This window comes from Musca vetustissima, unplaced genomic scaffold (assembly GCF_032173495.1).
Source record: "Musca vetustissima isolate MV318-11 ecotype Yass unplaced genomic scaffold, APGP_CSIRO_Mvet_v1 utg17160, whole genome shotgun sequence".
Taxonomy (NCBI): Eukaryota; Metazoa; Arthropoda; class Insecta; order Diptera; family Muscidae; genus Musca; species Musca vetustissima.
The window spans coordinates 196,651-221,009 of NW_026878655.1; the positions used below are offsets into that span (position 1 = coordinate 196,651).

The 24,359-nt window shown below is 32.9% G+C and overlaps 1 protein-coding gene across 1 annotated transcript in view; it reads right to left on the reverse strand.

Annotated features, from left to right (window-relative positions):
• Positions 1-12,467: 12,467 nt before the first annotated feature.
• Positions 12,468-24,359, reverse strand: part of LOC133323435 (transcription initiation factor IIB) — a 39,337-nt gene continuing 27,445 nt past the window's right edge. The window contains exon 5 of the mRNA XM_061532360.1: positions 12,468-12,634. Within this exon, the coding sequence (XP_061388344.1) occupies positions 12,473-12,634 (162 nt within the window). The 3' untranslated portion in view covers positions 12,468-12,472. The remainder of the gene's footprint in view (positions 12,635-24,359) is intronic.

Here is a 24,359-nt window from a genome sequence, read left to right on the forward strand (position 1 = left end):
GCCTGAACCTTTTCAGGGTCGGTTTTGAAGACTCCTCCACCTATTATAAAACCTAAACACCTTAACTCTTTAAAACAGAACATGATGTTCTGTGGACCTATCGTCAGGTTTGGAATTCTTAAGCCTTTCACAAATAGCTCTACAATTTTTATATGGGTATCAAAATCTTCTGAAATCACTAATACCCTAGACAGACGACAGCCTTAATTTGCAATTTCAATTTATTTTCTACAGCATTGCCATATTGAAATTGCTTAATTCAGTATATATTCAGTTTGATTGGATTAAAAACACATAATAAATGAGGATAATGTACAAGTTAATTTGAATTAAGGTGTTAATGCAAATTAAGGGTGTCGTCTGTCTAGACTATAAAAGTTTATCTAAATATTCCATCAATATTTTGTATATTTTATGGTTATGCCATGTGCAGATGAGCGTTGAAAATGATGAATGAAAAGTACAAAATTGTATAGTTTTTATATATGCAGCAGTAAGTAAATTTTTTTTCTACATAATGAAATATGCATTTCTTTTCCCTTGGTTCTAATTAGCGTACAAAACAAGAAACAAATGTGCGGAAACTCAAACAAAGAAATTTTTATATGTGACATTTGAATTGAGAAATAATAAAAATGTATTAAAAACAATATCATTTTCAGAAAAAAAATGGAAAACATGAATGAAAAGTAAATAGCTATGGGTTCTTACTATATTCAGGAGAACGAAAATATTTTTTTCTATTTAAATTCATAGGTTATACACACAAATAAGTTGAGATTTCGGTGTAAAAGGATAAACAACAAATTTGAAAAAGATAATTCTGATGACATGAATTAAGAATAGTGTTGTATGAATGGGTTAATTCATGTAGGTAATTCTGAGAGCGATCTACGTTGTTCGAATGCTCGTCAGAATATGGTATTACTGCATTTAGTTTGCGTGCATCCAAGCAGAATCTGTTTTTCCTGGCTTCCTTACGTCTTTATTTCATACACTATTCCTTAAGTTCTAACATTTTATCAATTTCTTCATATACTATTTGCTGCAACGCTGGCGATATGGGATAATGCCAGTCTTTTATGGGACTAGTTTCTTCTACCAACTTAATAGTGTGTTTTCCACAGCTGTATGCGCTAATCCCCTTTTTTCGAATGTTGGAAATAGGTCTGTTAGTGTTTCCATATATATTTCATGAACCTCAAACAAATTTGGAACGCCTTACAAAAATCGATGCCTATGCCCTCGTTGACGGCAATTCCAACAAATGGTTTCTGATTGGAGTTCAGATACGAATGGAATATTTGGCTGTTCATAGTACACATCATCATATACTTGATCTATGCCCTGTTTCACATAAATTCCAAAAAATATTTTCTGGTTGGAGTTCAGATACGGATGGAAACATGGCTGTTCATAGTACACGTCTTGATCGCTAAATTCATGTACTCTGATATTTTGATTCTAAGGTGGGGACATCTACCTCACGTCTCGTTTTGCACAAGTTATTTCTGCCCTAATACATCCCATTCTTAATTCTTCCAAGTTATTAATATTCATGGCATAAATCATTCTAAATATTTCTATATCTGAAATAGGTTGCGTTAGCTTAGATCTTAAAGTATTAATAACCAAAAAATATGCATGAAAATTTTCCCTGGCTTCAATCTGCGGTCAACTATCTCGCTCATCACTTCGAAATTTGGCCTGGTAGTGTTCGACCGTCTGAAAAGTGCGTCTTTCAATGTGGGCCAATCTCGAACTACATCGGTTTTAACCAGAACCATTCGTACACTGCGTACACTGCTAAGGCTGATGGCCATCAAACTTCATTTTAAATTTCTCCACTTTACTATGTTAGGAATCTTTTCATTACCCCTAATTAGCATGAGTATTACCTCAAAGTTGAAGTTACACTTAGCGATGGCAATCCTTTGTCTATTTGACATTTCATTGTTCTCCTTTGTATTCTTTTTGATAGCTTTTCGTTTGATCCTCTTTCCTTGTTACACCCGCAATGTTGTTGTTAAATTGTATACATCATTGGAATAGACCCGTTATTTTTCGATCGGATGATACAACCGTTGTATTTTTTTCCTAAGGCAGTCGGTGATGACAAGAAAAAAGAGTTGAGTACAGTCAGTTGAGATTTTAGCGTGGAGTCAGTGTGGTGTTAGAAGTCAAGACATAAAGTGGTTGTGGCAGTTTGCGAAAACAAATAAGAAAACCTGAAAAGAAAAATTAAATGATTCTAAATCAAACTAAAAACATGTACAAAAACCCTGACAAAAGTATTAATTATGTAAAACAAATAAAGTACTTGGGAATGAGCAACAGTGGCGGGTAAAACAATGGCAAACCGGAAATTTTATTATTCTAGCTCTGATTTCAGCATGCAATTTTTCTTTATGTTTACGCGATGGAAAATTTCTACGGGTCAAGAACCACCTAGGCCGAGCTAGCCAATTTTTTTTTTGCATGCCATTAACTCAACTATTCGAAATTCATTAAAATACCAATTCTTTTAAATCGTATACCACGCGTAACAGAAAATGGCGCCCAAACACGACTATACGATACAATACAAATAATAAAAAAATATGCAAATTCCAAATAATAACACAAATCATCATCTACTCCTTCCCCTTTTTTATCATCGTGTCAACATATCAAACCTTTCCAACAACAGCAGCTTCTTTGTCTTCATCATAATCATCATCTTCATCAAGAGCTTTTTCATAGTCACCATAATCATCTTTATCGTTAAGAAAAATTTGTAAATATGTACTGTAACTTAACATTAGATATAAGACTCTAGATATATGTTTTTTTTTTCAATGTATTCCTTATTCATTATTAATTCTTTATTCATAGATGTATTACAATTAGTCATATAAATATATATATATATATATATATATCATGAATTTCTAAATTTATAGTTTCTTTGGGAATGAGCAACAGTGGCGGGTAAAACAATGGCAAACCGGAAATTTTATTATTCTAGCTCTGATTTCAGCATGCAATTTTTCTTAATGTTTACGCTATGGAAAATTTCTACGGGTCAAGAACCACCTTTTGTTTGTAGGCCGAGCTAGCCATAATTTTCTTTTGCATGCCATTGACTCAACTATTCCAAATTCTTTAAAATACCAATTCTTTTAAATCATATACCACGCGTAACATAAAATGGCGCCCAACGAAAACGTGGGACTGCTACAAAGCAGTCCAATTTCTGTAATTGACATACATATTATTTTCTATCTTTCTAAGATAGTTGTTCGATGAACGGTTAACACTGTGCCACAGTCAGTTAGAAGAAAAAATATGTTCTTTCTTTTTCCATCTAACATGACAAACACTCTGCATAGATTTATGAGTCGAATTTCTTTGGAATATAATTCTGCTTAATTTATGTCATTAATCTGTGTATTGTTTTTGGTCATGTAACGATTCTCTTGAATTTTCAGAGACTGCCTCCATAAATGTTTAAAATGTTCTGAGAGTGCTTTGCATTTAAATTCTGGAGAATCTTAGTATAATACCGCTTAACTGGTTAATTTTATAATAATGGACTTTTACTGAACGAAAGTTTCTGGTATAACAATAAACTTCATTTTGTCTATCTTAAGCGAAATGATCGATAATTGTTTGAACAATGTCAGTTAATAAAAGCTTCATTAACTTGTTATGTTCTGTTCATTTTTTTTATTCGCAACTGATTGCAAATTTCCAAGTAAATAAATATTTTGTATTAAAAAAATAAATATATATTATCATTAAAATCTATACTCTTTATTATACATACATTCCAATAAACTGAAATAAACTTTTCTTATATTTTCAAATTTACTTTCACATTTTTGCCACATAAAAACACTCTAAAATTAAATTTATTTAAAGAAAAATAACTACATTTGTCAGATTTTCAACTCGACAGCAGTATGAATACACGAAGTTCCTCGAAAGGACTATCAAAAGCTTTGAACACATCTAGAGGTAGAGGAAAAAGAATTGAAATTCCCACTACCAGATCCCTTGAAGATCTTAACAAATTATCAACACCAAGACCTGCGACAATTAATTCCCCACCGCATGGTTCGACTACCTCTTTTCCTAGTAGCCCTAATATCTCAATGGAAACACAAGATATAACCGTGATTAGCCCGCAAGTCTCACCGAATAGTTATTCTAGTATAGACAATTCCTGTTCTTTGAGTCAGACTTCCACTTTCTACGGATTTCCCGAAAACCGAAAGTCTACAAAAATGTCTGCCGATCAACCAACCGTAGTGGATATTCCCACTAGTGGAGACAAGATAACGGATCCTGATTTAATATCTGTTATACAAGAATTTAGAACAGAAATCAATTCACTAAGATCTTCTATTTCGAACTTGACGCAAAATCCACTTCCCAGTACATCCGCAAGTGCCATAATAGCAGTTAATTAAAATGCATCTGGGAACTCTTCTCATAACATTAATTTAAATACGGGAATTGTGAGAGCAAAAATTGACTTGGAAAAATGGAAAGTTAGCTTTGATGGTACTGGCAACGTATCCGATTTTCTTTTTAAAATAAATACTCTTTGCAATAGAACTCAGTGTACGGATGAGCATTTGATGTCAAATTTTCAATTTTTTCTTTCTGGTAAAGCCGAATTATGTTATTGGCAGTTTATAAAACAGCGTCCCGATCCCACATACTCTCTTCTAGAATATTCTCTCAGGCAAGAATTTGGTAGCTTAGAATCGGACCATGAAATAATGTTAAAAATTCATATGAGAAAACAGCAATTAAAAGAGTCATACGATGACTATCATTCACATATTATGACTGAACTTAAGAATGAAAGAACCTCTCTCGGAGAAAATTCTAGTAGATATTATTAAGAAAAACGTTAATTCTAACCTAAGATTTAAGCTATTTAATACTCAAGCAAATAATTTGCACTGTTTAAGAGAATATGCTAGAAATGCGGAGAAAGTCCTACATGAAAGTAAAGTTGCCTTGCCAAATGTTAAATCTTCTCGTCAGGTAAGTGAACTTGAAATTGAGCCAGATGCCGATAGTGATAGAGGCATTTAACTTCCAACGTGGTAAAACCAAACCAGATTATTCAAGAATCAAATGCTGGAATTGCCAGGCATTAGGTCATTCTTACATTTATTGCCCTGGTGAAACTTAATATTATTGCAGATGCACTGTCACGATTTGATGTAGTTTCTTTGCAAATTCAGCGTAGCTTCCCGGAAATTGACTTAGATTTGGAAGACTTTAACAGTGCAGAATATGAAGAACTAAGACGGACCATAATTAAAAATAAAGACAGTTTACCTGACCTTTGTCTGTCCGATAATCGTGTTTATAAAAGGGTAAAGTTCCGACAGGGGATAGTACTACTGGCCATCCATGACCATTGATATAAAAGATTATGTTAGCAAATGTAATGATTGCAAAGTCATTAAAGCCTCAAACCAAATCCTTCGGCCACCAATGGGTGATGCATTTAAGACCGTCCGTCCGTTTCAACGACTATATTGGGATTTTCTTGGTCCCTTCCCCTATTCCAAATCGAAAAATTCATACTTATTGATCATTTTATACAATTTTTATTCCTCAAGCCAATCGGGAAATTATAACAAAAATCAGATTTTATCTTAAAAATTAATCACCTCACCTCAATTGGGATGAATGTATTTCCAATATGTTTATTGTTTTGCGCAACGACTACCATAGTGCTATAAATTGTTCTCCATACTACGCCATGTTTGGCCAAAACATGTGTACCCATGGTTCCTCATATCATCTTTTAGATAAACATAATATGCTACAAGACGATACCTTGATACAAAGAGTTGATATAATCTCCCGCATTAGAGAAAAGACTACTCTAAATTTGAAAAAGGCTCATGAGAAGGCAGAGAAAAGTTACAACACCCGCACAAAACACATTAGTTATAAAATAGGTCAGGAAGTTTTCCTAAAAAACCACCTTCTCAGCAACTTCGCAAAAGGCATCAATTCTATGCGTCGGACCTTAGACCTTAGCCCCCTATTCAGGTTTTCCCGGCTTTCGTGGGTCGTGCCACACTTTTATTTAATTGATGGTCGAAATGAAAATATTCTTCTCCTGTTCGTTAATCAAGGGAACCTTTTCATAGCGAAGCAGTTTTGTTAGGAATCTTTTCATTACCCCTAATTAGCATGAATATTACCTCAAAGTTGAAGTTACACTTAGCGATGGCAACCCTTTGTCTATTTGACATTTCATTGTTCTCCTTTGTATTATTTTTGATAGCTTTTCGTTTGATCCTCTTTCCTTGTTACACCCGCAATGTTATTGTTAAATTGTATACATCATTGGAATAGACCCGTAATTTTTCGATCGGATGATAGAACCGTTGTATTTTTTCCTAAGGCAGTCGGTGATGACAAGAAAAGAAGAGTAGAGTACAGTCAGTTGAGATTTTAGCGTGGAGTCTGTTGGTGTTAGAAGTCAAGACATAAAGTGGTTGTGGCAGTTTGCGAAAACAAATAAGAAAACCTGAAAAGAAAAATTAAATGATTCTAAATCAAACTAAAAAGATGTACAAAACCCCTGACAAAAGTGTTAATTATGTAAAAACAAATAAATTACTTAAAATAAAACCTGAAAAGAAAAATTAAATATTAAATGATTCTAAATCAAACTAAAAAGATATACCAAAAACCCTGACAAATGTGTTAATTATGTAAAACAGATAAATTAACTAATATAAGAAAACCAGAAAAGAAAAAAACTTAAATATTAAATGATTCTAAAGCAAATTAAAAGGATGTAACAAGAACCCTGACAAAATAATAACACAAATCATCATGGACTCCTTCCCTTTTTTATCATCGTGTCAACATATTAAACATTTTCTTCATGAGCAGTGGTCAACCTTTCCAACAACAGCAGCTTCTTTGTCTTCATCATCAAGAGCTTCTTCATAGTCACCATAATCATCTTTATCGTTAAGAAAAATTTGTAAATATGTACTGTATACTTAACATTAGATATAAGACTCTAGATATATAAGTTTTTTTTTTCAATGTTTTATTTATTCATTATTAATTCTTAATTCATAGATTAATTCATTATATATATATATATATATATATATAAATATCTAAATTTATAGTTTCTTTGGGAATGAGCAACAGTAGCGGGTAAAACAATGGCAAACCGGAAATTTTATTATGCTAGCTCTGATTTCAGCATGCAATTTTTCTTTATGTTTACGCGATGGAAAATTTCTACGGGTCAAGAACCACCTAGGCCGAGCTAGCCACAATTTTTTTTGCATGCCATTGACTCAATTATTCCAAATTCATTAAAATGCAAATTCTTTTAAATCGAATACCACGCGTAACAACTACCCCTCTCCAAATTGGGGTCCGGAGGTCTGCTGTTTAAGAAAATCGGTGGAGGTGTTGCGAATTGTTAATCACTGTGTTATTGGCATTGGTTTGAGCGCCATCTGTTACTTGACCCTTTGAGGCGGCGTTAAGAGGGATCATCCGGTAACCTGTGGTCTCTGGGTCAGTTGCTAAACCAACCACAACCCAACACCTGAGAACGAACATGATCTTTATAAAATACAAAATAAGACATATTGCTTGAACATTTGCCCACCCAACCATAGTTTTAAAATTCCTTTTTTCATTACAATTTTGAAATTCCTACAAACCAGAGAATAACAACAAGTGGCTTATTTTGATACTTATGCGCCACTTGCTAATTGTGAGTACAATTATGTTTTGCCACTTGAACAACAAATTCATTGATTCATCGACACTCGGGTATGTTTTGTCGTGTTTTTTTTGCGCACTCGGGTAAATTTCATTTCTTACTCTCTTGCTCTCTGCACATTAAGTGTTGTTATTTGTTGTTGTTACTCAGCCGTGTGCCTTATGCTTTTCGAGAGCGTAAGCACAACGATCAGAACGAAGATGAAGGAACAACTTGTTTTACTAAAAAGTGGCTTGTGCACTTGGGTGCGTTATGCGCATGTTTTTGATTTTAACTGGAAAATGTTTTGATTTGCGCACAATCATTTTACCATTATTTTGTTTTTTCTTTTGCTTTATTTTTTTAGGATTTTGTTTTGGTAAAATTAAATAAATAATTTTGAACAATAAAAATATTAGTTTAAAACATTAATTTTATTTTAATTACAATGTAGGAAGCTCTTTTCCTAACATTGTACAGAAGCATTTACAATACTATAAACAATACTTGCTTCCACGAGAGAGAGGTGTATGAACTCAAACGACTCAACACAACAAGAACTGAGTATAATTTGCCACTTGACACTACCACTTGTACTATCACTTGTGAGTGTTGTATACCTTTTACTCTCTCATATTCTAGCGGTGGTGGTAAAATCAAACAATTGTTGTTGGTAGGGTGTGAAAAAATACTCGAGTATAAAAAAATACTTGCACACTAAAGGCTTGACACCCAAAACACTTGTGCTTATCTAAGTGGCTTACGTTTGTCTGTGGCTTGTTGAAGTTCTCTGCTACAAACACACCCATACTCACTTAATCATTTTTAAGGAAATACCATTCTTCAAAAATAAATTACCACATATTGTTTTTTATACGTTCAGGACATTAAACATGTTTATTATAGTAATTAATTCATTTTAATATTAGATTCCTTATGATTTCGAATTATTAAAGACAGTATTCTTACATTAATAGTGAAATTCCTAACACCAGATATAATAATTAGGAGGAACCAAAATCTCTATTTTCCCATATCAATCCCTCTAGGGATAATAACGAATACAAGTGAGCTCTCTCAATCTGGTTGATTCGAGTCAACATCAGGCTTTAGCTGTAAATTTTAGCACTCTCCCTAAATCCTTGATAAGTATAGTATAGAGTACGCCTCCCAAAAACAAAAAAATGGTGTTAAAAATCCTTACAAAATGATTAATTAAGAGTTTACCAAAACATAAAAAGACAACACCAGACAATCACAAACTTATGCTAAATACTAAGACTATTATTTTTACTGATTTTTTGCTCTCAAACCAGTAGGCGATACAATTTAAAAATTTGTCTCATTCTTCCTTGCAGCTAAAAATTTGATTTTTTGGTAATACAATTGGTTTGCTTATGTTGATACAGTATTCTTTTTTAATTCGTTTTGTTAATAACCTTTTTTTGTGATTGGTTTTTTCATCTGTATCAACAATTCATTAAATAAAAATCACTTTATGATTTTGTTTTCTCACACTTGAAAACCAGCAAATAAATATACCACACAATAAGTATAAGAAATCTCTATTTTTTATATTTCAAGGTTTTGGTCGTGTTTGAAAAAAACTTCGGTAGCTTTAGAAGGTTATAAACAACTCTTTGGAAAAATGTGCCACATCGAAATAATGTTTTTAAACACCATGTTTCTTTGGATGTTTTTCTTGGACCAAACCCGTTTCAGAGTCGATTTACCCATGTCGGTCCGTTGTCCGTCTGTCTGGCTGGTGTGCACGATAACTCTCGAAAGGAATACTCAATTTCATCCAAACATCTTGATATTTCTTCCAAACTTAGTTTAAGTTCGAAGATGGGGAATATCGGTCCATTCAATCGCCTCCACCATTTTCCGAAGGTACCGACGCAACAAACTGGTAGTTTCAATTTCTTCTGACTCGAAGATCTCACAATAGAGCTATCTCTGTGCAATAGAGTGTGATGTCCTTGATTGCGCTTTCAACAAGAAGACTATTACAATTTTTGACTTCGTGCCCCCTACGAACACAATTTACACACAAACGATACCTTTTGATCAATTTATATCTATCGACAGGTGTACAATTTACAAACCAATAGCCATGATGTAGTCTGTGTTGCTCTGAACAAATAACGTAACAAGAATCAGAGGACGGACGAGAAGTAGAAGATGCACAGATTTCGATTTTTAAACGAATTGTGTACCTAAAGATTTAATATAACCCCACTAGCTATCAATAAAATATCACGATAGATTATTAAAAAAATCAAAAAGTCCAATATGAGATATTTAAATATGAAAATATACCAAAATTAAAAAAAAAACTACTAATTGTAGCATAGAATTATACAAACAAAGCTATCGATTGTAGCGGTTTATAATAAAAATCGCTGTAAAAAGCGAATATGTAATTATGCCAAATATACACCCTACAAATTTCCAAAATACGACGCATAGTAGGGAGCTTTTATTAAAATTCACAACAATTAGTAAATATATATTAAAAATCAATTAATTTGTAATTTAAAATCCAATGAATTGGTTATATGCAACGATTTGCTTAAATGCACCCTACACTATATAAAAGTCCAACTGACCGTATGTAAGATGCACTGGATATTAAAATATCCAAGAAATGTTCCATGACAGAAACATTATATTTACTATAAAATATAATATGTGTCATCGTACTAATACAACAGAGGGGGACTGTGTAATTATAACTGGTGGGATACCGAGGAATAAAACGGACACACAGAAAAGGGAAATACATGGTTGCAAACCCCTGACTGACCAACTAGGCAAATAAACAAAGCGAAGATGGTGGAATATGTAACAATACGTGCGTATGTAAATCAACAAATAGGTAGCCACGAATGGATAGAAATGGGCAGTGCGTAAATACCCATTTGTGGGTATTTAATATATTATTTACCATTTGTGGGTATTTACTATATTAAATCGCCAACACAACATCATACACCCCGGGTTTCTGTTATCAAATCGATTTAAATTTAATTTTATAATACTTAAAAACGTGGGTAAATACCCGATTATTTATCCAAAGATTAGGTAAAAACTATTTTACTGCCGAACACCTATTTTACTACCGTACTTCCCAATTTAAGGTAATTTTAATCTATTATCCACTTTTATCTGTAATTGACTGTAATTTGGTACAGAGTTTTCAATTTGTACAAAATATCCAAGCAAAAATGTAAACACGCTGGTCTACGTTTTATGATAGCCCCCATATAATGGTACCCCTATTTTCAGTATTTACCCAAATACCCAAATGACGCAGGCTTCCAAAGTTTGTTGTAAAAATATCGATGTAAACATTTATAGACGTAGGTCCACGTTTCCTAGGAATTTGAGTCAAATTCACTCACAATCGTAAAAATAGGTATATAGCATTCAATAATCCGAAATGGGGATGTCTGCGGGGAAATTCATATACAGCTGATGTTTATTATTATACATACAAAATTAATAATTTGCCTAAAAATATTTGTTTGCATTTTGAAAATCAAAAGAAACATTACAACAATGGAAATGTCCCTACAATGCTGGGGTCGCTTGGAAAGTAATTTTGGTATATTTACTATATTTGCGTTCCCGAACTTTTCAAATTATTTTGTACTCTGAGAGTTATTTTGAAATGTTTCCATTTTACTAGCTTTACTATTAAAAAAGTACTGCAACAGACCAATTACTTATAAACACAATAAATCTGTAAATAATTTGTATGTTCCTTGGCAGTTTTCAGTTTTGCATTTGGCAATCGTTGAATGTAAAAACAAAGGGCATGTTGTTTCATTGTGAGAGCGCTGTATTTTTTTTTACGAAAACTGTGTTCCATCTCATTAGTATTATGATTTCGAACCCGACTTAAAATAAACCTCGTCGCAGGATGATTTAATTTTTTGCGATAAATCATGGACGTTTCAGCATGATTAAAGCAAATATTTGACGAAAGGTGTGAAATATTTATTTGTCTCATGCAGTTATATGTTTCTAATTCTTTCACACATTTGTTTTTAACAACATTCAGCTTTCAAAATTTATTTCAAAGCTCCCTGCCTATAAAACCTATAAATATAAATTGCAACATTCTTAGTTGGGAACAATGTGGAGCTCTAGAAATTTTTTTTAATTTGTTTAAAATTTGCCAATTGGCATGAGTTACATTTTATGGAATAAATATTTCATTTTATTTGAAATTTATATATGAATTCCATTATCAATTTCTCAAATGAGAATACCTTGTATAGTTATGCCATGGCCATATTCTGACCATAAAATATTTTCATTGGCAAACACAAAATTAGCTGGTTTTGAAAAAAAAAAAAAAATATTTGACAGCAAGCAAAAATTTGAGTACAAAAGAAAATAACATCACATACTAAAGGGCGTACGATTATATTTAGAATTCAAAATTTTAGTATTAGGTTCAGTTCTTGGGTTAAGATATGGATGTAATTTTTAAATACATACATACATAGATTTCTGACATATGTAATTTTCTGTGAAAATTAGATAATATGTGTAGACATTTTGAGATATATTATACAATAGGTTAACGAACGTCGAATGCTAGTATTCAATAAACACTTTCCTTTCAATGTATTTTCTTTGAAATAGTTTTAAGATCTATGTTTATTTGCAGGTCAAATACAGTACATTTTTATTTTTAGTTTACATTTGTGGCAATTGTTCAATTGGAGTAGCAAACTTAAAGTCTTCTGGAAATAGTTTTGCTGCTTCCGGATACATCAGTTTATACGATTGGCGTATTGTTACATCAGCTACTCCAGCTATGTCTCCAATTTCCTTTTGACTCCTCTTGTGCTCAGAAGCCTAAAAATAAATTTAAAATGTTTCATTAATAGTATAATATTTAGAAGTTTCCTGTCTCTATAATCTATGATATTAGCAAACAATATAAAACGTTTTTAGTGTAGACCTCTGATTTTATTTACATTTTATGCACACATTTTCGCGTATTGGCGTTTTTATTCTTAACACACATTTGTATATAAAAAATGTCAAATAGAAATTTTCAGTATTTGTACTACTGTGTACTAAATTTGGTACAATTTGAATTGTGGGTGAACCGACAGAGTTGGAATCCTAAAACTTGGAATTAGGATCACTGTGGGGGTTTAGGTTTGGGGTAATTAGGAGGTTTTGGATACTGGTACTACTGTATACTAAATTTGGTAAATTTGAATTGCGGGTGAACCGATAGAAGTGTAATCCTGAAACTTGGATTTAAATCACTGTGGAGGTTTAGGTTTGGGTTAAGTAGGAAGTTTTGGAAATTTTGGAAATATATCCCACATTCGCTAACGGAGTAGCGGGCATATGCGTGTAAATTAATAAACCAATAAGTAATGTTCAAAAGTCGGATGGGGCCGACAGTATGATACCCTTCACCGCTTTGGTTACACAGAGGAGAAAAAAACTTGGCGAAATTAACACCGTTCGTTGTAGATTTTTCATCATGCGTTATCACTTTGGTTTTGACAGCGCTTGTTGTCAATTTGTCAACAGGCGTTTACAATTCTTAGTATTTTACCACGATACGTTGTCTTGTTTGAGATTGTGACACGGACGTTGTCAAATTTCAGAATATGACAACGAACATTGTCAACTTGTATTCATATGTGTTCAAGTCAGCCACAACACGTGCCAATCGAATGCATTTTATTCATTGTTATCGTGTTTCTGAAAGTGAATAGACACATTGTGCAAAGAACGAAAACTCATTTTAGGGTTACCAATTGTTCCCACTAGATGTCGTTTGAGAAGGATGGTATAAAGGACAAAAATATTCTCAATCAAATATTAGTATAAGTAACAAAACAAGAAAAATCGGTACAAAGAATATATATGGGCACTTTCACAGTCACTTACACGACTTTCAGGGGCAAAATCAAACTTTAAATGTTAAATATCTTTCGAGATAAAAGGCACAAATGAGCGGTCACTCACGCGATTCCAAATATACATACAAAACCTTAGACACCATTGCTAATAATGGGAAAACTCTGCTAATTTTGTGAATATTTTGACCTTTTTATATTCTTTACATGAATAAGAGATATCAAGCATTATTATAGCACTTTCAAAATTTGGGATATCCTTTATTTGCGAAAGATTTTTTCGATCACTCACACGACGAAGCTCAAGCGACATTTTTGATTTTGCAGAAATATTTCGGCAGTGTCTGCATTTATAGTCTTGAAATTAGCATTTATGGTACAAGAAGAAAAAATTACAAATGTAGCCTTTCTTTATATTTTTGCGTTACTTCACTTATTAAGGCACAATTAAAGAAACAAATTCTTCGACTTTGGTTTACCTTTTTCCGGAAATGCCCATATACCGAATGTATAGACGTCAATTTAGACCGAAAATTAAAAAAGAAAAAATTATAAAAAATCAAAAATTAAAATTATCCTTAACCTTGGGTGTGACGAATTGTCAGAAATTAAATAATCTTGTATCATGGACATACATAAGTTATAAGGTATTCTAATTAATTCAAAATTCAGAATTTTCATGATCATTTACTATATTATTTATTTGTTGGAGAATGATGTCACAAAATCGACTAATAATTTCAGAAGTACATTGATTTAAATTCATATTAGATGTCAAAGGATTAAGAGCTTCTGACTCTGGCAATTAAAGCCACTTCACAGATGGCATATTAAAATCGCCAAGAACTAATATTCGGTCCGAATCATTCATATTGCTAATATATACAAATTATAATAAATATCAAGTTTTCTCCAGCATTTGGATATCAACACACATCGTTTTAAAGGTTATTTCTCCTTCCAATATATCCTTTCTGGCTTCAGCAGTTGCTTCCGTCACAACACTAGCTTATGACAAATTCCGTTTTATTTATTACACTACCAGAACTGTTCGTGATGCAGTACTTCCAGCTGAAACCGATTTGAACTATGAAAATAATGTAACAAGAGGAACAAATTGGTAAGGAAACAAAAAGAAGAAATTAGTTTGAAAAATATTTTTTAGCACTAATCAAAAGGATTTCACCACACCTATTAGTACAATATGCACAAAAATAGTATAAAACACTTTTTAATACACAGACACGTATTTTATCACAAAATATTAATATTTTAAAAAAAGGTTATGGAGCGCAATAAAATTGATCAACAATGTGAGGTTGATTCCAATTTATTTTGAAAAAGTGCGAAATTTGATCAAATTAGATAATTTGCTGTTTATACACAAATTAAAAATATTTTTCTCAATATTACTCAATCTAAAATAGTGGAAATACTCAATTATCTGCTGTGGATGCACAAAACTGAGAAACGAACAAGCCGAAAATTTGGAACAAATGCACTTTACGGATACATCTCAGATAATTTTGAAATTTTTACCATAGGTAGCCCTTCCGATGCTGATTACAGCAACATAATTTTTTTCGGGGGAAAATTAGTACTTCCCGAGATATGGGGTTCCAAAGTTCAAAAAATACCCCCACTTTTTATTAAATATATTTAAGAATACCACTCCGAAACGTTTAATTTTTTTACAGCACATAGTCCTTTTGGTTTATTACAACCACATAATTTTTTTTGAGAACTTCGTACTTTCGGAATAGACGGCCTTCGGCCGGGGATTTAAGACTTTGTCCTATGGACAGGTGGAAAATTGGGCTACCCGAGCAGAATTCTATTTTAATTTGAATTTTTTTCTGAATAGTAGTGCAAAATGAAAAAATTCGCTGTTGCAAACATACATTTACTGTGAAAAAAATTCATTTCGGGGGGGACCCGGGCCCCCAGGGCTCCCCCCCTGCGTACGTCCCTGATTAGAAGTCATAACATTTCAAGCATCCAACTCTGAAAAAATCTCTACAAGTACAATGAGAAAAATTCAGACATCTTACATGGAAATCTATGCCTGCAAGTTTAGTATTTTGTCTATTACAAACATATGTGCAGTTCCGCGGCCACTTTCACGACTATCTGAGGCAAAATAAAACTTTAAATGTTAAATAAATCAAATACAGTTACATTCTTTGCAATTAGTAGTACTTTTGGAGTACTATCAGTGGTAAAAAAATTGAGAGCCTCCGGATGTAATCTTTTGAAATAAAATCACAAAAGAGCGGTTACTCACGCGGCTTCAAATATACATGCGTTAGACATTATTGTTAATAATTGGAAAACTCTGGCGATTGTGAGAACATGTTTATCCTTTTCATAAATATGAAATATCAAGCATTTGCACTTTCACATTTTCAAAATAGGATCGGTGCTTTTTTGCAAAGGATTTTTCTCGTTCACTCACGATGTGGCTTTTTTACAATTTTGCAGTTGTTTCATGTATTTAAGTGCAATTAAAGAAAAATTATATGGCATTGGTTTATATTCTGCCGGAAATGTCCATATGCACAAAGGAAATGCCCATATGCACAACTGTCTAATAAAAGGTATAAAAATGCGCATAATTTACAAGATAATCTGAATTAAGGATGTCGTCTGTTTGGCTAGTATACAATGCAAAATAATTTCATTCAATTCCAAAAGAGACTGTGCTAATGTTTTTACAAATTAGAGACAATCTGGATAAACTTCACACAAAAATATAAAAAATTAAATAATTCTACAAAAATAAGTTATGATTACATCACCATGACGCACAAACATTTGTCAAAATCTTAAAATATTGGTAATAAATAATAAGTTGCGTGGAAGCTGTGATGGTGATAATATAAAAAAATGAGTGGAAATGTGTTGAAGCCAACGAGTTTTTTTGTGTTCGTTCCTGATTTGTGGCTAAACTACACAACGCACGCACATGTGATCAGTGACTAAGTTGCAGAATACCCCATGGACAATATGATTCTAATGTATGATTTTTCGATATAATCACTGCATCCACCCAAAAAGGATGCTGACATTTTGAAGCCGGATTTTCGGTGTTTTTTGATTTTTTCTTATAATTAGGTTGTGCATCCAGATAATGGACTAAACTAATTATAGGATTGTAGAACTCGTGATTTTGCTTCGTTTAGTGTATATCTCATGAATGTGCTCACCGTAGCTTCTTTGCAATTGGGTTCCAAAGACGAAAATTTGGTGCGTAAATTTTTATAAAAAAACATATTTTTTGAGTCTAAAATTAAGAAAGTCCATTCAAATTCCGTGGAACCCCGCGTGATTTTAATTTTTTTACGTGCCGGATCTAATGAGCCCATCCATGTTTAATTCCGCCCAATAAAACGGCCGATATAGGTACCTTGAATGTGGGAAAAACTGCAAAAACTTATTTTGACAAATTCGCGTATATAATCGAGTTTTTCTTCGAATTGATTTCACTTACATTCGTTCTTGTGTTATCATATTTGCGAATCTGTGTGAAAATAGGTCAAAAATATATCGATACGTGAATAATATGCGTATTTTGTCCAAAATCGATTGTGGAGGCACATCCGCGGTTCTTAACCGATCCTTTTAAAAAAGGTGTCCTTTTGTGTATTTTCATAGGATATTACTGAAATCGGATGCGCATAAAAATCGTATGCACGTTGCGTGATTTTTAGCCATTTTTAGCGTTTTTGCATAGTAAAGTGTATCGAGCGGCACACTATGGCCGCTAAATTAAAATTTTATACGAAAACCGCATGCGCATCAACTGATTTCAACTAATACGTGAATTGCATGCTTTTAAATATTGATAATTTTTATGTATTGTAACTGCAATATATTTAGATAACAGTAGGAACTGTTATCAGATGAATATACCGATATTTAACAATAATCTAAAAGAATTTGAAGAAAAAAGCGTCGCATATTTTAGAAGATTAAGACAAAACCGTATTCCCTTAACCATACTAAAAAATCGAAAATTCAAAAAAACATTTCGATTTAATTAAAAAATTAATTTATTTTATTTTCAGATATCTTCATGCTTCTATTTGTTTTTCGCGACAATTTAACCGTAATTCAATGTGATTTGACAAGTATGCAAAGAAATGTGTTTAACCATTTGTGAAGAAATTCGCGAATTACAACAAATAGGAATTCATTTAATTTATAGTTGAAATACAAGATTTAAAATCGCTATAACTTTTGTGCGCAGCATCCGAATTTGTGAACGCGAACATATTTCGAATCAGCATATTTTTAATAACCTATGTACCAAAAATAATGCATGTGCCCGCAAAAAAATTTTTCAAATTTTTTTTAATGGAATTTTAAAAGAATTTTCTATTTATATATATATATATATATATATATGTTGAAATACTTGTTTCAATCAATTTTAGGTAAATTGTGCACCAAACTCCAATTTTTTTTTAATGGAATTTTAAAAGAATTTTCTATTTATATATATATATATGTTGAAATACTTGTTTCAATCAACTTAGTTTTGGAATTATTATTTTATATATGAAAGAAAACTAGGTTTCTTATGTTATAGAAAAATATATAATTGTCAGTCTTGGAAAAACTTTATTTGAATACATTAAAACTTTTTCTTATCGATTCTATAATACTTGGTGTGTGTTTCATTTTGATATTACAAGAGGTTATGGGCGACGCAAAAGAAACTCACGGTATTCCTCAATTCAGAGGAGAAGTATTCGATGACTGGCAGTTCCGTGTAAAAATTCACCTGGACTCGCAAAACTTATTGGATGTTCTGACCGGCAATCCTTCAAGTGATGCAACTGCCTTAGCCGAATACAGGAAGAAGGATAAGAAAGCAATGGACCGAATTGTAAGCTTTGTGCATTCGGATTGTTTAAGTTTTATTCGAGATAAAGTGCAAAGGATATGTGGAATAGTCTGCATGCTGCTTTTCCCAAGAAGTCTGTCGTAAATCAATTGCTGTTAAGAAAGAAATTAACCATGTTAAGAATGAATGACGGAGATTCAATTGTAACGCATATTTTATCATTCGAAAACTTGGTAAGACAATTGAAATTGGCCGGTGCAACAATGGAAGATTCAGATGTGTTGGCTCAACTGTTTCTTACGCTACCGGAAAAGTATGACCCTTTGGTAACAGCTCTTCAAAACGTGGATGATGAAAAATTGAATCTAAATATAGTCAAGGAGAGATTAATGTCTGAAGAAGCAAAACTTTGTGATCGTCATAATGAAGTAAGTGACAAGACCGCATTTTCAAGCAAAAAATTCATCAAGAAAAATAAGAAGTTCAACGATAAGTGCTATAAATGCAATAAATTCGGCCATCAAGCTAATGATTGTTGGCAAGGAGAGGCAAGATCGGCAAAATCCAAATCTGTTTCCTTTATGGTTGACACAAGAGATAATGTCAAGTTAGAAAATGGTCCATTTATCACATTTAAATTAGACTCGGGTGCCAGCGATCATATGGCTAAAGAAAAATTCTACTTCTCATCGATGGAAAAAATGAGCTCTCCGGTTGAAATAAATGTAGCGAAAAATAGTCAGTCTATAATGGCAAATTATGTAGGCGAAATAAAAGGCACTAGCAATAAAGGAGTTGAAATCTATATGAAAGATGTGTTGTACACTCCTGATCTGAGAGAAAACCTATTGTCTGTGCGAAAGCTTACAAAAGCTGGATTAGCAGTCAGTTTCGAAAACAGTACTGCGATTATTAAGAAAGGAGAAGACAAACTTGCCGTTGCATATTTTATAGGAAACCTTTACGAACTTTCTTTAAACCTTATCTCAAGTTCAGTTATGTTATGTAGCACTAACAATGTTACACTGTGGCACAAACGATTAGGTCACATAGGAATATCAGGAATGGAAAAATTAAAGAGTATGAACCTCCTAAATGAAAGTCTAAATACAAAAGATCTAGGTTTTTGTGACATTTGTGTCGAAGCGAAACAATGTCGGGAGCCATTTAGTGGCACCAGACAGAGATTCACAAGAATACTTGAAAGAATTCACTCCGACGTGTGCGGTCCTATAACACCTACATCATGGGATAGCTGCAAGTATTTCGTTTCTTTCATAGATGATTATTTTCACTTCGCAATGATATTTTTTATAAAGAAGAAATCTCAGTTTTTTGAGAAGTTTAAAGAATATGAGGCGTTGGTCACAGCTATGTTCCCTCAGTCTAAAATTTCAAAGCTAACAGTTGATCAAGGCACAGAATATTTATCTGCAGACCAGAAGAAAAGGAAAAGGGTATCCAGGTAGAACCAACTATTGCCTATACGCCCCAACAGAATGGGGTTTCTGAAAGATTTAATCGCACTGTGACTGAGAAGATTAGATCAATGTTGCTAGATTCTGGCAGTCCAAAATACTTATGGAATGAAGCTGCACTCTCAGCTGTATACATTTTAAATAGATGTCCAACCCGAGCTCTTGATGTAAAGTAACTCCTGCAGAAATATGGTACAATGGAAAATCGTCTTTAGAAAAAATAAAAGTTTTTGGGTGTAAGGCCTATGTATGGATCCCAAATACAAAAAGAAAGAAATTAGATCTTAAAGGGAAGAAAATGGCAATGATTGGTTATGCACCTAATGGCTACCGGCTGTGGGATGTTGAAAACAGAATAGTTGTATTAGCACGTGACGTAAAATTCGATGAGGAATGTTACCCATTTGCTTTGCAAGAAGATAATAGTGAACACACGAATCAGTCACGAGCTAGAGGGGGAAGAAATAGATGATGCTGTGACTGAATGTGATATGCCTCAAGATGATTCTTCCAGAAATTACAACGATGTCAAACATAACAAAGAATCAAGCGCTGTTGAACATACAAACGAAAGGCAGATGTCTGAAAATTCTGATGAAAGTGAACAACAAGAAGCTACAAGAAGTAGAAGAATAACTCGTTTGCCAACAAAACTATTCGATTATTTAACGGGCTTCAATGCAGAAAAAATACATAACAATGTCCCAGAAAACTTTGAAGATATTTTCAACAGAGAAGATACATACCAATGGAAAAGGGCAGTAGAGGACGAACTTAATTCAATGAAGAAAAATAAAGTTTGGAAAATTGTAACCGCTCCTCCTAACTCAAATTTGTTGACATCAAAGTGGGTCTTCCGAATAAAAGAAGATGAAAACGGGACCCCAGTGAAGTATAAAGCTAGACTAGTTGTGAAGGGATATCTTCAAAAGTATGGAGTAGAGTATAGTGATACCTATGCACCTGTTGCAAAGTTGACCACACTTGGAATAGTATTAGCGGTGGGTATACAACATTGATATTTCTTTCAACAGTTGGATGTGAAAACTGCATTTCTGAATGGAAATTTAACTGAGAACATATATATGGCTCTTCCTGCTGGTGTAAATTACAAAAAGGGTATTTGCTGCAAGCTTGAGAAATCTCTTTATGGACTAAAGCAAGCACCCAAATGCTGGAACAATAAGTTCAATGATTTTATTACATATCTGGGTTTTCTACGTTCGAAACATGACTACTGCCTCTATATGAAGATTAATAAGAAGAAAAATGACGTACTTTATTTAATATTGTATGTAGATGATCTTCTTTTAGTTGGAAGTAAACTGGAAAGCATCAACCAGCTAAAAGAAAGTCTTAACAGAAAGTTTGAAATGTCAGATTGTGGACCACTTAAATATTTCCTAGGTATAAAGTTTGTAAAAGAAAATGATTGCTTGGCTTCATCTCAGTAGAATAGCATTAGAAAAGTGTTGGAGAAATTTGGCCTACAAGATTGTAATCCAGTTAAGACACCGATGGAAAAGGGTTTACAGTTACATGCACCTGAAAAGAAGGAACAAACTGGACAGCCATACAGGGAACTTCTGGGAAGTCTCATGTACATTATGCTTTGTTCAAGACCAGACATTTGTTACCAAATTGGATACCTTGGACGTTATCAAGAAAATCCATCAGATACACATTGGCAACACCTAAAGAGAATTGCAAGTTATCTTAAAGGCACAGCATCCGCTAAGCTGTGTTTAAAAGATATGAAGCTGAACCCATTATTGGGTTTGCAGATTCAGATTGGACATCGGAAAGTGTTGACATAAAATCTGTGAGTGGATACGTGTTTAAAGTGTATGGATGTACCGTGTCTTGGTGTAGCAAGAAACAGCAGACTGTAGCAACTTCATCATCTGAGGCGGAATATGTGGCTCTTAGTATGGCTACAACAGAAGCTGTGTGGATACGGGGAGTTATGCAAGATCTCATGGAAATAGATGAAAAATACAAAATAAAAATATACGAAGATAACAACGGATGTATTGGGATCGCAAATAATTTAGAAAGTAAACGTGTGAAGCACATCGATGTAAAACACCATTTTATAAGGGATCATATTATGAACGGATCAATTGCTGTGGAGCACATCAATACGGAAGAGCAATTGGCAGATATTTTCACAAAATCCACTGATGCTACGAAATATGTAAATATGCGGTTAAAGCTCGGATTAGTTGATTGAGAGGGGGTGTTGAAATACTTGTTTCAATCAACTTAGTTTTGGAATTATTATTTTATATATGAAAGAAAAATAGGTTTCTTATGTTATAGAAAAATATATAATTGTCAGTCTTGGAAAAACTTTATTTGAATACATTAAAACTTTTTCTTATCGATTCTATAATATTTGGTGTGTGTTTCATTTTGATATTACAAGAATATATATACTAGCAAAGTGCCCGCTACTTCGTATGCGGAAAAGGAATAAAAAAATCATATGGAAATCGTGAATACTGTATAATTATACGAAATTTGGCATAACGTACTGAATTAAGCCTAGAGTGATGTCTGCCAAGTTTCGAGAAAATCGGTCCAGATATAGATATAGCTCCCATATATAGTTTCGTCCGATTTCATGTAAATGGTGCCCCAAAGTCCCTATATGGGAAATTATAAAATTCTTTTAAAATTCCATTAAAAAAAAAATTTGAAAATTTTTTTTTCGAGCACATTAATGATTTTTGGTACATAGGTTAAGAAAAATATGCTGATTCGAAATCTGTTCGCGTTCACAAGTTCGGATGCTGCGCACAAAAGCTATAGCGGTTTTAAATCTTGTATTTCAAATATAAATTATATGAATTCCTATTTGTTGTAATTCGAGAATTTCTTCACAAATGAATAAACAGATTTGTTTTCTTTGCTTACTTGTCAAATCACATTGAAATAGTCGCGAAAAACAAATAAAAGCATAAAAATATCTCAAAATAAAATAAATTAATTTTCCAATTGCCACAAAATGTTTTTTTCGAATTTTTGATATTTTGGTATGGTTAAGGGAATACGGTTTTGTCTAGATCTTCTAAAATATGTGACGATTTCTTCTACAAATTCTTTTAGATGATCGTTAAATATCGGTAGATTCCTCTGTTCAGAGTTTTGACTTTAAAAATGACCAAATATATTGCAGTTACAGCATGTGAAAATGATCAACATTATAAATCATACAGTTCGCGTATTTGTTGAAATCAGTCGATGCACATGCGGTTTTCGTATAAGTCGAATCAATCTCTTCCAATAATTATGAATTTTCCGAGGTTTCATTTAGCGGTCAAAGTGTGCCGCTCGATGCACTTTACTATGCAAAAATCATAAAAATGGCTAAAAATTACGCAACGTGCATACGATTTTTATGCGCATCCGGTTTCAGTTATCTCCTTTGGAAATACACAAAAGAACACCTATTTTAAAAGGATCGGTTAAGAACCGCATATGTGCCTCCACAATCGATTTTGGATAAAATACGCATATTATTCGCGTATAGATATATTTTTGACCTATTTTCACACAGATTCGCGAATATGATAACACAAGCATGAATGTATGTGAAATCAATTTGAAGAAAACCGCGATTATATACGCGAATTTGTCAAAATACGTTTTTGCAGTTTTTCCCACATTCAAGGTACCTATATCCGCCGTTTTATTGGACGAAATCGAACATGGATGGGCTCATTAGATCGGGCACGTAAAAAAAAAAAACTAAAATCACGCGGGGTTCCACGGAATTTGAATGGACTTTCTTAATTTTAGACTCAAAAAATATGTTTTTATAAAAATTTACGCACCAAATTTTCGTCTTTGGAACCCAATTACAAAGATGCTACGGTGAGCACATTCATGAGATATACACTAAACAAAGCAAAATCACGAGTTCTACAATCCTATAATTAGTTTGGTCCATTATCTGGATGCGCGTCATAATTATAAGAAAAATTCAAAAAACACCGAAAATCCGGCTTCAAAATGTCAGCATCCATTTTAGGTGGATGCAGAGATTATATCGAAAAATCATACATTAGAATCATATTGTCCATGGGGTATTCTGCAACTTAGTCACTGATCATATGTGCATGCGTTGTGTAGTTTAGCCACAAATCAGGAAGGAACACAAAAAAACTCGTTGGCTTCAACACATTTTCACCCATTTTTTTACATTACCACCATCACAGCTTCCACGAAGCATATTATTTATTACCAATAGTTTAAGATTCTGACAAGAACACTTCATTTTATAGAAATGAATTCAAATTTTATGCAATATGTTCATATTTCGCGAGTTATAACCTTTCAAACCTGTTTCAAGGAATTTAAAAGAT